The following is a 15,000-nucleotide window of genomic DNA, read 5'->3' as shown; positions in this document are numbered from 1 at the left end:
GAATGATAGAAAACGATACAGAGATGGAGGATGATAGATACAGAGAGAGAGAGAGAGAGAGAGAGAGAAAGAGAGAGAGAGAGAGAATGATAGAAAGCGATACAGAGATGGAGGATGATAGATACAGAGAGAGAGAGAGAGAGAGAGAGAGAAAGAGAGAGAGAGAGAGAATGATAGAAAGCGATACAGAGATGGAGGATGATAGATACAGAGAGAGAGAGAGAGAGAGAGAAAGAGAGAGAGAGAGAGAATGATAGAAAACGATACAGAGATGGAGGATGATAGATACAGAGAGAGAGAGAGAGAGAGAGAAAGAGAGAGAGAGAGAGAATGATAGAAAGCGATACAGAGATGGAGGATGATAGATACAGAGAGAGAGAATGATAGAAAGCGATACAGAGATGGAGGATGATAGATACAGAGAGAGAGAGAGAGAGAATGATAGAAAGCGATACAGAGATGGAGGATGATAGATACAGAGAGAGAGAATGATAGAAAGCGATACAGAGATGGAGGATGATAGATACAGAGAGAGAGAGAGAGAGAGAATGATAGAAAGCGATACAGAGATGGAGGATGATAGATACAGAGAGAGAGAGAGAGAGAGAGAGAGAGAGAGAGAATGATAGAAAGAGATGGAGGATGATAGATACAGAGAGAGAGAGAGAGAGAGAGAGAGAGAGAGAGATACAGAGATAGAGGATGATAGATACAGAGAGAGAGAGAGAGAGAGAGAGAGAGAGAGAGAGAGAGAGAGAGAGAGAGAGAGAGAGAGAGAGAGAGAGAGAGAGAGAGAGAGAGAATGATAGAAAGTGATACAGAGATGGAGGATGATAGATACAGAGAGAGAGAGAGAATGATAGAAAGCGATACAGAGATGGAGGATGATAGATACAGAGAGAGAGAGAGAGAGAATGATAGAAAGCGATACAGAGATACAGAATGATACAGAGATAGAGAGTGATACAGAGAGAATGATAGAGACAAAGAGATAGAAAGCAATACAGAGACAGAGAATGATAGAAAGCGATACAGAGCTACAGAGATAGAGAGTGATACAGAGAGAATGATACAGAGATTGAGGATGAGATAGAGGATGATAGAATAAATGATACAGAGCTAGAGGATGATAGAATAAATGATACAGAGCTAGAAGATGATAGTGATATCTGCGTAGTGATATCTGATACCACACAGTTTACAAGACCCCTATGTAACTGCTCAGGTATTGAACACAGGTCATCTGAGCACCTCCAAACTGTGTTAGCCCACAGAGGTAAACTTTTAGGCATTAGCCCTGGGGGATAATACATATTTTCAGGTCTCCAACCCTACTCATCATGAATGTTGCTGAATTATCCTATGTGACTGACCTGACATGGAGTTGAGGGGGTTGGGCGGCAGGCCATTCATGGTTAGCGCCCCCAACTGGTGGAGCTGGGCGGAGGGAAAGGAGAGGCTGGGGGCCAGGTAGCCCCCCTGAGACACGGCCATCACCGCAGCCTGCTGCTGCTGCATCAACTGATGAGGGGAGGAGACGGAGAGGGGAAGAAAGAAAGGAGAGAGATGGGTGAGAAACCTGTCAGTGAGGCATCGGTCTGTCAGAGCAACAGATACCAAATTGTGTGTGTGTGTGTGTGTGTGCGTGCGTGTCTGTCTGTATGTGTGCGTGTGTGTGTGAGTGTCTGCACATGTGCATGTGTGTGTGCATGTATGTGTGAGTGCGTGTACGTGTACGTGTGAGTGTGTGTGTGTGTGTTGATGTGTGAGTGTGTGTACGTGTGGGTGCGTGTTTGTGTGTGTGTATGTGTGAGTGTGTTGATGTGTGAGTGCGTGTGTGTGAGTGTCTGCACATGTGCGTGTGTGCGTGTGTGTGTGTGCTTACGGCATGTGTGTAGCTGCTGTAGCTAGTGAACGTGGGTAGAGAGACAGAGGGGTTAAACATGCCAAACTGTCCAGCCATCTGCTGCATGCGCCGTAGGGTTCTCTCCTTGTCTGTGTCTGCAAACTTCACCACCAGGCTGGATGACGCTCCCTAGAGGGGAGAGAAATAACATGGATTAGTGGTGTGTGTGAGTGTGTGTGAGTGTGTGAGTGTGTGTGTTATACTCACAGGCATCGTCTGACTCCCATGCAGGGAGCTGATGGCAGACTGAGCTTCAGAGTGAGTAGAGAACTTCACAAATGCACAACCTAGAGAGAGAGAGAAAGACAGAGGAGAGAGAGAGGGGAGAGGAAAGGGAGAGGGGAGAGAGGAGAGAGAGGAGAGGAGAGAGGGAGCAAAAGAGATAGCGGGAGGGAGTGAGAGAGAGAGAGAGAGAGAGAGAGAGAGAGAGAGAGAGGGGAGTGAGGAGTGAGGAGAGAGGGGAGAGAGGAGAGAGGTGAGAGAGCGAGAGATCGGAGAGAGAGTCACAGAGACAGAGAGAGAGTCACAGAGACAGAGAGAGAGAAAGACAGATGAGAGAGAGACAGAGGGGGAGAGAGGAGTTAGGAGAGAGAGGAGAGAGAAGAGAGGAGAGAGAGAGGAGAGAGAGTCACAGAGACAGAGAGAGACAGAGGGGGAGAGAGGAGTTAGGAGAGAGAGGAGAGAGAAGAGAGGAGAGTGAGAAAGACAGATGAGAGAGAGACAGAGGGGGAGAGTGGAGTTAGGAGAGAGAGGAGAGAGAAGAGAGGAGAGTGAGAAAGACAGATGAGAGAGACAGAGGGGGAGAGAGGAGTTAGGAGAGAGAGGAGAGAGAAGAGAGGAGAGTGAGAAAGAGAGCGAGCGAGAGAGAGAGACTTTATGTCAGCGAGGTGTGTGGTCCACTTGCAAACAAGATTTCATCAAATGGGACAAACACTCCATTGAAACCCTGCATGCAGAGTTCTGTAAGATTCTCCGACATGTCCAGAGGAATTCTACAAACAATGCATGCAGGGCAGAATTAGGCCAATATCCACTAATAAAAACTCAAAAAAGAGCAATTAAGTTTTGGAAACATCTAAAATACAGTGACCCACTCTCATATCAAAACCAAGCCCTGCAATGCCAAGAGCTGAGCAAAGAAAAGAGTCCCCTCATCCAGCTGGTCCTGTGGCTGAATGCACAAACCTGTTCTACTAACACACTGAAGTCTCAGGACCAGAACATCCAATCAATCAGAATGAACCACATTACAACACAGTAAAACAAAACTATATTGCTTATTAGGAAAAACAAGCACATGCACAAAGTAAAAGGCAATGATGCCATTTGGCCCTAAATCGACAGTACACTGTGGCTAACTGTTTGCCATGGTTACTGATCAAAACCTTGACAAAGTACAGGGTCAGTGAGCACAGCCTTGCCATTGAGAAGGGTAGACACAGGGAAACCTGGCTCCCTGTAGAGGAAAGGCTGTGCAACCACTGTACAACAGCAGAACCCGAGACAGAACTGCATTTCCTGACAAAATGTGAAAAATATAAAACAATTAGAGAGTGTCATTTCCCCAAATTTGAAACCCTTATTCAAGGTTCCAAAGACATCTCTGATGAGAGTAGACTACCCGTCCTGTTGGGGGAGGAGGCAGAGAGCTGTGGGTTGGCAGCGCACTACATTGCTGCCTGCCATAAGTTGAGGGACTGTGTCTGACAGACCAATCAACCTGCACATGTACTCTACTGTATGCTTATTGTTATTGTTCAATGTATGGTTATTTTAACCCTTGGTTATTGTTGTTACTGTTGTTCCGTTGACAATTTTAATTCTCAGCTCAGGACAGACGGGAGACTCTGGCAGCTCAGGACAGACGGGGGGAGACTCTGGCAGCTCAGGACAGACGGGGGAGACTCTGGCAGCTCAGGACAGACGGGGGGAGACTCTGGCAGCTCAGGACAGACGGGGGAGACTCTGGCAGCTCAGGACAGACGGGGAGACTCTGGCAGCTCAGGACAGACGGGGAGACTCTGGCAGCTCAGGACAGACGGGGGAGACACTGGCAGCTCAGGACAGACGGGGAGACTCTGGCAGCTCAGGACAGACGGGGGAGACTCTGGCAGCTCAGGACAGACGGGGGGAGACTCTGGCAGCTCAGGACAGACGGGGGGAGACTCTGGCAGCTCAGGACAGACGGGGGAGACTCTGGCAGCTCAGGACAGACGGGGGGAGACTCTGGCAGCTCAGGACAGATGGGGGAGACTCTGGCAGCTCAGGACAGATGGGGGGAGACTCTGGCAGCTCAGGACAGACGGGGGGAGACTCTGGCAGCTCAGGACAGACGGGGGAGACTCTGGCAGCTCAGGACAGATGGGGAGACTCTGGCAGCTCAGGACAGACGGGGGAGACTCTGGCAGCTCAGGACAGACGGGGGGAGACTCTGGCAGCTCAGGACAGATGGGGGGAGACTCTGGCAGCTGGCACCGGATAGACCGGACTGTGAAGACGCACTGGAGGTCTCGAGCACCGAGCCTGCCCAACCCTTCCTGGCTGAATGCTCCCCGTAGCCAGGCCAGTGCGGTGAGGTGGAATAGCCCGCACTGGGCTGTGCTGGTGAACCGGGGACACCATGCGTGGGGCTGGTGCCATGTACCCCTGCCCGAGGAGGCGCACTGGAGACCAGATGCGCTGAGCCGGCTTCATGGCACCTGGCTCGATGCCCACTCTAGCCCTGCCGATACGAGGCGCTGCAATGTACCGCACCGGGCTATGCACACGCACCGGGGACACCGTGCGCCTCACGGCATAACACGGTGCCTGCCCGGTCCCTCTCTCTCCACGGTAAGCACGGGAGTTGGTGCAGTTCTCCTACCTGACTTCGTGTGCACCCCCCAATACATTTTTGGGGCTGCCTCTAGGCTTCCAGCCGCGCTGCCATGCTGCCTCCTCATACCGCCGCCTCTCCGCTTTCGCTGCCTCCAGCTTTGACTTGGGGCGGCGATATTCCCCAGCCTGAGCCCAGGGCCCTGTGCAATCCAAAATCTCCTCCCAAGTCCAGTTCTCCAGGTATCGCTGCCTCTCGTCACCACGCTGCTTGGTCCTTTGGTGGTGGGTGTTTCTGTAACGGCTGTCATCGGTGGAAGAAGGTGAAGACCAAGGTGCAGCGTGGTAAGTGTTCATGATATTTAATATAATCAAAACTGAACACTAAATAAAATAACAACTAGGAAGAACGAACAAACGAAACAGTCCTGTCTAGTGATGACACAGAAAAAAACAGAAAATAAACACCCACGAAACACAGGTGGGAAAAGGCTACCTAAGTATGATTCTCAATCAGAGACAACTAACAACACCTGCCTCTGATTGGGAACCATACCAGGCCAAACTCAAAAACCAACATAAAAACACAAACATAGACTGCCCACGCCAACTCACGCCCTGACCATACAAAAACAAAGACAAAACAAAGGAACTAAGGTCAGAACGTGACAGCAAGTAATTTGTGGAGTGGTTGAAAAACAGGTTGTAATGACTCCAAGCTAAGTGTATGTAAACTTCAGACTTCAACTGTATACAGGATGCTACCCTCTACAACATAACCAAACTCCAAATCAAAACTCTAAACTCACAACCTGATTTTGGACGGAATTACAGAATCACCTGGAAGGCGTACAACTACCAAAGATTATTATTCCAACGCTGTACAGCAAATGCTCTGGAAAACAACAGAAACCTGAAAACACCATCCAACCTGGAACTGAGTGAGTAATGTTTAGTCTGAAGCTATATTTTATTTCCAAATGCCAGGAAGAAAAATACGTTACATTACTTTATAAGGACTGAATGCTAAATTAAGGCTGCTAAGCTTGATACAACTTCAATTAGCACTGATGTGTCAAGTGAGAGGTGTCAAAGCCCTTTAGCCCATCAGTGGCAGGAGAGTCGAACAGTCTACTCCAACCAAATGGAGAGGCCTTAGAAGATGCCTTCTGCTGTTCAGAGGTCATTCAAACACAGTACCCTGTGTATGTAAAGAATAATAAGGAAAGAAAAGATCACAAAAATGAATCTCCTTATGGAAAATCAAGAGACACTTTTTGCTGACTATTGTAAAAATGGGAACATCAGCAACCTCATCTTCCACACAGACCATCCCCTGGCAGGGCATAGTGCTATATTAGCACACTACCCCTCTGTTAAGAGAGGGGGTGTTAACGAGGGGCGGTGTCACAATCGTCGTATGATCAACAGTCCAATACAACTGTCACGCCCTGACCTTGGAGATCCTTTTTATGTCTCTATTTGGTTTTGTCAGGGTGTGATTTTGGGGTGGGTATTCTATGTTCTTTCGTTCAAAAATGTGTATTTCTATGTTTTGGCCGGGGTAGGGTTCTCAATCAGATACAGCTGTCTATTGTTGTCTCTGATTGAGAACCATACTTTGTTTTGTGGCACATAGCCCTTTAGCTTCACGGTTGTTTGGAATTGTTTATTGTTTTTGTCGCCGTCAATTAAATAAAGGAATATGTACGCTCATCACGCTGCACTTTGGTCTACTTCTGTTGACGGCCGTGACAACAACAACACCCCCTTAACCAGACCCGGAGAGCTGGAGGTGGAAAGAGACATATTTGCACTCTGGACTGTGGTGAGACAACTTCAACAATATAAAAAGCAAGAGCAGGAGAAGAACCGGGCACTAGAGGAGATGATCAGACTGCTGGAGGAGAGGTTGAGGGGGATGGCGTGTGATAGAGAACAATCCTCTAGAGAGGTGGCCACCCCAGCAGAGAAGCCAGCAGAACAGCCCATCTCAGATCTTGACAAAAGTCTCGACACCACAGCAGAACAGTCCACACCAGCCCCTGACCATAGCGTCGACACCACAGCAGAACAGACAAATGAAGAACCCCAAGCCCAGGGGATCTCACCCCCTCTGAGCACCCCCCCCTGTCAGCCACCCTAATAGCCTTCCTGACAACCCACTCCCCCACACGCAGAGTGAGGACATACACAAGACACAGATTGTTCTCCTTGTGGACTCAAATGGGAAAAATATACAAGAAAAAATTTTTTTTTGTCTAATCTAAACTCTGGTGTCAAAAACCCCCAGCCTGCCCGAGACCAGTCTGAGGACCAACTAGGTTCACCCAGCCTGCCCTAGACCTGTCTGAGGACCAACTAGGTTCACCCAGCCTGCCCTAGACCTGTCTGAGGACCAACTAGGTTCACCCAGCCTGCCCTAGACCTGTCTGAGGACCAACTAGGTTCACCCAGCCTGCCCGAGACCTGTCTGAGGACCAACTAGGTTCACCCAGCCTGCCCTAGACCTGTCTGAGGACCAACTAGGTTCACCCAGCCTGCCCTAGACCTGTCTGAGGACCAACTAGGTTCACCCAGCCTGCCCTAGACCTGTCTGAGGCACAACTAGGTTCTCCCAGCCTGCCCTAGACCTGTCTGAGGACCAACTAGGTTCACCCAGCCTGCCCTAGACCTGTCTGAGGACCAACTAGGTTCCCCCAGCGCGCCCTAGACCTGTCTGAGGACCAACTAGGTTCACCCAGCCTGCCCTAGACCTGTCTGAGGCACAACTAGGTTCACCCAGCCTGCCCTAGACCTGTCTGAGGACCAACTAGGTTCACCCAGCCTGCCCTAGACCTGTCTGAGGCACAACTAGGTTCACCCAGCCTGCCCTAGACCTGTCTGAGGACCAACTAGGTTCACCCAGCCTGCCCTAGACCTGTCTGAGGACCAACTAGGTTCACCCAGCCTGCCCTAGACCTGTCTGAGGACCAACTAGGTTCACCCAGCCTGCCCTAGACCTGTCTGAGGACCAACTAGGTTCCCCCAGCCTGCCCTAGACCTGTCTGAGGACCAACTAGGTTCACCCAGCGCGCCCTAGACCTGTCTGAGGACCAACTAGGTTCACCTAGCCACATAATAATACACACAGGCACAAACGACCTGAGAGCACAGCAGGAAAGGGTGGCCACAGCACTGAAGGGAGGGATTGAAAAAGCTTCTTCTACTTTCCCCAATCTCCACCCTGCTGACATGAAAAGACTTCCACCATGCTACCATACTTCGGGTAAATGCAAGTATTTCCTGTGACTGTGCCTCAAAACCAAATGTTTTCCTGGCCCACCACTCCACCCTGGACTAGAACAGCCTTTATGACCAGGTCCACCTCTACAAGGCAGCAGTGCCCGCCACTCCACCCTGGACTTGATCAGCCTCTATGACCAGGTCCACCTATACAAGGCAGCAGTGTCCACCTTCAGTGCCCACCAGGACTCTAAAGGACATCGATCTCAAGCGTATCCCCAACTCAATTCACACAGGAGCAACAGATCAATAGACACCCCGTCCAGACCAGCGAGACACTCAACATATATATCAACGAATTGGCGAAGGCACTAGAAAAGTCTGCAGCACCCGGGCTCACCATACTAGAATCTGAAGTCAAATGTCTACTGTTTGTTGATGATCTGGTGTTTCTGTCACCAACCAAGCAGCAACTAGATCTCTGCACAGATTCTGCCAGACCTGGGCCCTGACAGTAAATCTCAGTAAGACCAAAATGATGGTGTTCCAAAAAAGGTCCAGTCACCAGGACCACAAATACAAATTCCATCTAGACACCGTTGACCTAGAGCACACAAAAAACTATACATACCTTGTCCTAAACATTAGCGCCACAGGTAACTTCCACAAAGCTGTGAACAATCTGAGAGACAAGGCAAGAAGAGCATTCTATGCAATCAAAAGGAACATACAATTCAACTTACCAATTAGGATCTGGCTAAAAGTACTTGAATCAGTTATACAACCCATTGCCCTTTATGGTTGTGAGGTCTGGGGTTCGCTCACCAAGAGTCCCTGATCCTGGAGCTCTGTTCACAAACACCAACAGAACCCACAGAGCTCCAGGACAGCAACACAATTAGACCCAACCAAATCATGAGAAAACTAAAAGATAATTACTTGACACATTGGAAAGAATTAACAAAAAAACTGAACAAACTAGAATGCAATTTGGCCCTAAACAGAGAGTACACAGTGGCAGAATACCTGACCACTGTGACCTAGCCAAACTTAAGGAAAGTGTTGACTATGTTAAGTTCCTCGGCGTACACATCACGGACTAACTGAATTGGTCCACCCACACAGACAGCGTCGTGAAGAAGGCGCAACAGCGTCTCTTCAAATTCAGGAGGCTGAAGAAATTCGGTTTGTCACCAAAAGCACTCACAAACTTCTACAGATGCACAATCGAGAGCATCCTGTTGGGCTGTATCACCACCTGGTACGGCAACAGCTCCGCCCATAACTGTAAGGCTCTCCAGAGGGTAGTGAGGTCTGCACAATGTATCACCGGGGGCAAACTACCTGCCCTCCAGGACACCTACACCACCCGATGTCACAGGAAGGCCATAAAGATTATCAAGGACAACAACCACCCGAGCCACTGCCTGTTCACCCCGCTATCATCCAGAAGGCGAGGTCAGTACAGGTGCATCAAAGCTGGGACCGAGAGACTGAAAAACAGCTTCTATCTCAAGGCCACCACTAACATTGAGTGGCTGCTGCCAACACACTAACTCAACTCCAGCCACTTTAATCATGGGAATTGATGAAAATTGATGTAAAATATATCACTAGCCACTTTAAACAATGCTACTTAATATAATGTTTACATACCCTACATTATTAATCTCATATGCATACGTATATACTGTACTCTACATCATCGACTGCATCTTTATGTAATGCATGTATCACTAGCCACTTTAAACTATGCCACTTTGTTTACATACCCTACATTACTCATCTCATATGTATATACTGTACTCTACATCATCGACTGCATCTTTATGTAATGCATGTATCACTAGCCACTTTAAACTATGCCACTTTGTTTACATACCCTACATTACTCATCTCATATGTATATACTGTACTCTACATCATCGACTGCATCTTTATGTAATGCATGTATCACTAGCCACTTTAAACTATGCCACTTTGTTTACATACCCTACATTACTCATCTCATATGTATATACTGTACTCTACATCATCGACTGCATCTTTATGTAATGCATGTATCACTAGCCACTTTAAACTATGCCACTTTGTTTACATACCCTACATTACTCATCTCATATGTATATACTGTACTCTACATCATCGACTGCATCTTTATGTAATGCATGTATCACTAGCCACTTTAAACTATGCCACTTTGTTTATATACCCTACATTACTCATCTCATATGTATATACTGTACTCTACATCATCTACTGCACCATTACTGCATCTGGCGTTCTGTACCATCACTCATTCATATATCTTTATGTACATATTATTTATCCCTTTACACTTGTGTGTATAAGTTAGTAGTTTTGGAATTCTTAGGTTCGATTAGTCGTTGGTTATTACTGCATTGTCGGAACTAGAAGCACAAGCATTTCGCTACACTCGCATTAACATCTGCTAACCATGTGTATGTGACAAATACATTTGATTTGACTCAGTGAGCATAGCCTTGCTATTGAGAAAGACCACCATAGGCAGACATGGCTCTCAAGAGAAGACAGGTTATGTGTACACTGCCCACAAAATGAGGTGGAAACTGAGCTGCACTTTCTAACCTCCTGCCCAATGTATGACCACATTAGAGACACATATCAGATTACACAAATCCACAAAGAATTTGAAAACAAACCGAATTTTGATAAACTCCCATATCTACTGGGTGAAATACCACAATGTGCCATCCCAGCATCGAGATTTGTGAGCTGTTGCCACAAGAAAAGGTCAACCAGTGAAGAACAAACACTGTTGTAAATACAACCCATATTTATGTTTATTTATTTCCCTTTTGTATTTTAACCATTTGTACATCATTACAACACTGTATATAAACAGTACATAATATGACATTTGTAATTGTAATGTTGTTCATCTGTTGTTTGTAGAGAGTCAGACCGAAATGCAGCGTGTAGGTTACTCATGACTTTTAATGAAGAAAATGCTGTACATGAAATAACTGAAAATACAAAAACAACAAACGAGTGAAACTAATACAGCCTATCTGGTGACTAACACAGAGACAGGTACAATCACCCACGAAATACAACGCACACTCAAGCTACCTAAATACGGTTCCCAATCAGCTGACTCCAATTAGGAATCGCCTCAGGCAGCCAAGCCTAACTAGACACACCCCTACTAATACACACTTCCAATTAATACAAACCCCAATACGAAATACAACATATAAACCCATGTCACACCCTGGCCTACCCAAACATATAACAAAAACACAAGATACAATGACCAAGGCGTGACAGTAATGTCTTTATTAATTTGGAACTTCTGTGAGTGTAATGTTTACTGTTCATTTTTATTGTTTCTTTCACTTTTCTATATTATCTAATTCACTTGCTTTGTCAATGTTAACACATGTTTCCTATGACAATAAAGCCCCTTGAATTGAATTGGAGTCTGTATATCTGTCTCACTTTCCTCTCAAATGTAGTATTCACTTACCTTTTGACTTTCAGTTGACCACATTTTCTGTGTCTTTGAGCGAGTGTCTCCACACAGACCTGACTAGAAGATTATTTTGGGTTTGTGACCAATGTGTGTGTTTATGGGTGTGTGGTTTTTTTGTGTGCTGTCACGCGTTGCCTTCCAGGTATTGTCTTCCCTCACTGCAGTGCAGAGTGTGAAATGAGTTCTGTCACTGCAGTGTCAAGCCAATGTGTCAGCTATCACACAGGCGTAACATTGTTCTGACATGGGAGAGGCAAGTTTGAGACACTGGGAAAATGTGTGTGTGTGTGTGTGTGTGTGTGTGTGTGTGCGTGTGTGTGCGTGCGTGCGTGCGCGCGCGCGCGCGTGTGTGTGTGTGTGTGTGTGTGTACAGGAAGAACAATGTCATTGTGACATGAGAATACAGAAAATGTCATATGTAAAACTTACCTGTACTGGAACACAACAGAAGATGATTCTAGGGATTTTTTAAATTTAAATTTTAGTTTCTCTCCTCTCCTTCTTCTCCTAGTCTACTTTCCTTCCCTCCGCTCATTTAGTTTCTCAGCAAGAGCGACATCGTTGATATATATAGAGAAAAGAGTCGGCCCGAGAATTGAACCCGGTGGTACCCCCATAGAGACTGGCCAGAGGTCCGGACAGTCCCTCCGATTTGACACACTGAACTCTGTCTGAGAAGTAGTTGGTGAACCAGGCGAGGCAGTCATTTGAGAAACCAAGGCTGTTGAGTTGATTGAGCTACCAATAAGATTGGGGCAGTAGTGTTAGACTGATTACAACATGTTGTTAGAACTAGACCAGTTTAGCATTTACAAAAAAAGCATTGTCTTTTTTTGCAAATCCAATTGCTTTCAAACAACAACCCTAGCTAATGCCATGGAAACTAGAGTATTCAACCCAACAACCCTCGCTAATGCCATGGAAACTAGAGTATTCAACCCAACAACCCTAGCTAATGCCATGGAAACTAGAGTATTCTACCAACCAACCCTAGCTAATGCCATGGAAACTAGAGTATTTAACCCAACAACCCTAGCTAATGCCATGGAAACTAGAGTATTTAACCCAACAAACCTAGCTAATGACATTGAAACTAGAGTATTTAACCCAACAACCCTAGCTAATGACATGGAATCTACAGTATTTAACCCAACAACCCTAGCTAATGCCATGGAAACTAGAGTATTTAACCCAACAACCCTAGCTAATGACATGGAATCTACAGTATTTAACCCAACAAACCTAGCTAATGACATTGAAACTAGAGTATTTAACCCAACAACCCTAGCTAATGACATGGAATCTACAGTATTTAACCCAACAACCCTAGCTAATGCCATGGAAACTAGAGTATTTAACCCAACAACCCTAGCTAATGACATGTAATCTACAGTATTTAACCCAACAACCCTAGCTAATGACATGGAATCTACAGTATTTAACCCAACAACCCTAGCTAATGACATGGAATCTACAGTATTTAACCCAACAACCCTAGCTAATGCCATGGAATCTACAGTATTTAACCCAACAACCCTAGCTAATGACATGGAATCTACAGTATTTAACCCAACAACCCTAGCTAATGACATGGAATCTACAGTATTTAACCCAACAACCCTAGCTAATGCCATGGAATCTACAGTATTTAACCCAACAACCCTAGCTAATGCCATGGAATCTACAGTATTTAACCCAACAACCCTAGCTAATGCCATGGAATCTACAGTATTTAACCCAACAACCCTAGCTAATGACATGGAATCTACAGTATTTAACCCAACAACCCTAGCTAATGCCATGGAATCTACAGTATTTAACCCAACAACCCTAGCTAATGCCATGGAAACTAGAGTATTTAACCCAACAACCCTAGCTAATGACATGGAATCTACAGTATTTAACCCAACAACCCTAGCTAATGACATGGAATCTACAGTATTTAACCCAACAACCCTAGCTAATGACATGGAATCTACAGTATTTAACCCAACAACCCTAGCTAATGCCATGGAATCTACAGTATTTAACCCAACAACCCTAGCTAATGCCATGGAATCTACAGTATTTAACCCAACAACCCTAGCTAATGCCATGTAATCTACAGTATTTAACCCAACAACCCTAGCTAATGACATGGAATCTACAGTATTTAACCCAACAACCCTAGCTAATGCCATGGAATCTACAGTATTTAACCCAACAACCCTAGCTAATGCCATGGAATCTACAGTATTTAACCCAACAACCCTAGCTAATGCCATGGAATCTACAGTATTTAACCCAACAACCCTAGCTAATGACATGGAATCTACAGTATTTAACCCAACAACCCTAGCTAATGCCATGGAATCTACAGTATTTAACCCAACAACCCTAGCTAATGACATGGAATCTACAGTATTTAACCCAACAACCCTAGCTAATGCCATGGAATCTACAGTATTTAACCCAACAACCCTAGCTAATGCCATGGAATCTACAGTATTTAACCCAACAACCCTAGCTAATGCCATGGAATCTACAGTATTTAACCCAACAACCCTAGCTAATGACATGGAATCTACAGTATTTAACCCAACAACCCTATCTAATGACATGGAATCTACAGTATTTAACCCAACAACCCTAGCTAATGCCATGGAATCTACAGTATTTAACCCAACAACCCTAGCTAATGACATGGAATCTACAGTATTTAACCCAACAACCCTAGCTAATGCCATGGAATCTACAGTATTTAACCCAACAACCCTAGCTAATGCCATGGAATCTACAGTATTTAACCCAACAACCCTAGCTAATGCCATGGAATCTACAGTATTTAACCCAACAACCCTAGCTAATGCCATGGAATCTACAGTATTTAACCCAACAACCCTAGCTAATGCCATGGAAACTAGAGTATTTAACCCAACAACCCTAGCTAATGCCATGGAATCTACAGTATTTAACCCAACAACCCTAGCTAATGACATGGAATCTACAGTATTTAACCCAACAACCCTAGCTAATGCCATGGAATCTACAGTATTTAACCCAACAACCCTAGCTAATGCCATGGAATCTACAGTATTTAACCCAACAACCCTAGCTAATGACATGGAATCTACAGTATTTAACCCAACAACCCTAGCTAATGACATGGAATCTACAGTATTTAACCCAACAACCCTAGCTAATGACATGGAATCTACAGTATTTAACCCAACAACCCTAGCTAATGACATGGAATCTACAGTATTTAACCCAACAACCCTAGCTAATGCCATGGAATCTACAGTATTTAACCCAACAACCCTAGCTAATGACATGGAATCTACAGTATTTAACCCAACAACCCTAGCTAATGACATGGAATCTACAGTATTTAACCCAACAACCCTAGCTAATGACATGGAATCTACAGTATTTAACCCAACAACCCTAGCTAATGACATGGAATCTACAGTATTTAACCCAACAACCCTAGCTAATGCCATTGAATCTACAGTATTTAACCCAACAACCCTAGCTAATGACATGGAATCTACAGTAT

The 15,000-nt window shown here is 45.5% G+C and overlaps 1 protein-coding gene across 2 annotated transcripts in view; it reads right to left on the bottom strand.

The window, feature by feature from the left end:
• Positions 1-15,000, bottom strand: part of LOC124009656 (CUGBP Elav-like family member 5) — an 80,863-nt gene that overhangs the window by 10,194 nt on the left and 55,669 nt on the right. For both annotated transcript variants that reach the window (XM_046321678.1, XM_046321679.1), the window contains exons 5-7: positions 2,114-2,193; positions 1,886-2,035; positions 1,374-1,521 (exon numbers count right to left, since the gene is read on the bottom strand). In XM_046321678.1, coding sequence (XP_046177634.1) covers positions 1,374-1,521; positions 1,886-2,035; positions 2,114-2,193 — 378 coding nt within the window. The remainder of the gene's footprint in view (positions 1-1,373; positions 1,522-1,885; positions 2,036-2,113; positions 2,194-15,000) is intronic.

Source organism: Oncorhynchus gorbuscha, linkage group LG22 (assembly GCF_021184085.1).
Source record: "Oncorhynchus gorbuscha isolate QuinsamMale2020 ecotype Even-year linkage group LG22, OgorEven_v1.0, whole genome shotgun sequence".
In the NCBI taxonomy this organism is placed as follows: domain Eukaryota; kingdom Metazoa; phylum Chordata; class Actinopteri; order Salmoniformes; family Salmonidae; genus Oncorhynchus; species Oncorhynchus gorbuscha.
The sequence above is the reverse complement of the archived record's forward strand: the minus strand, read 5'-3'. Positions and strand labels throughout refer to the sequence as shown.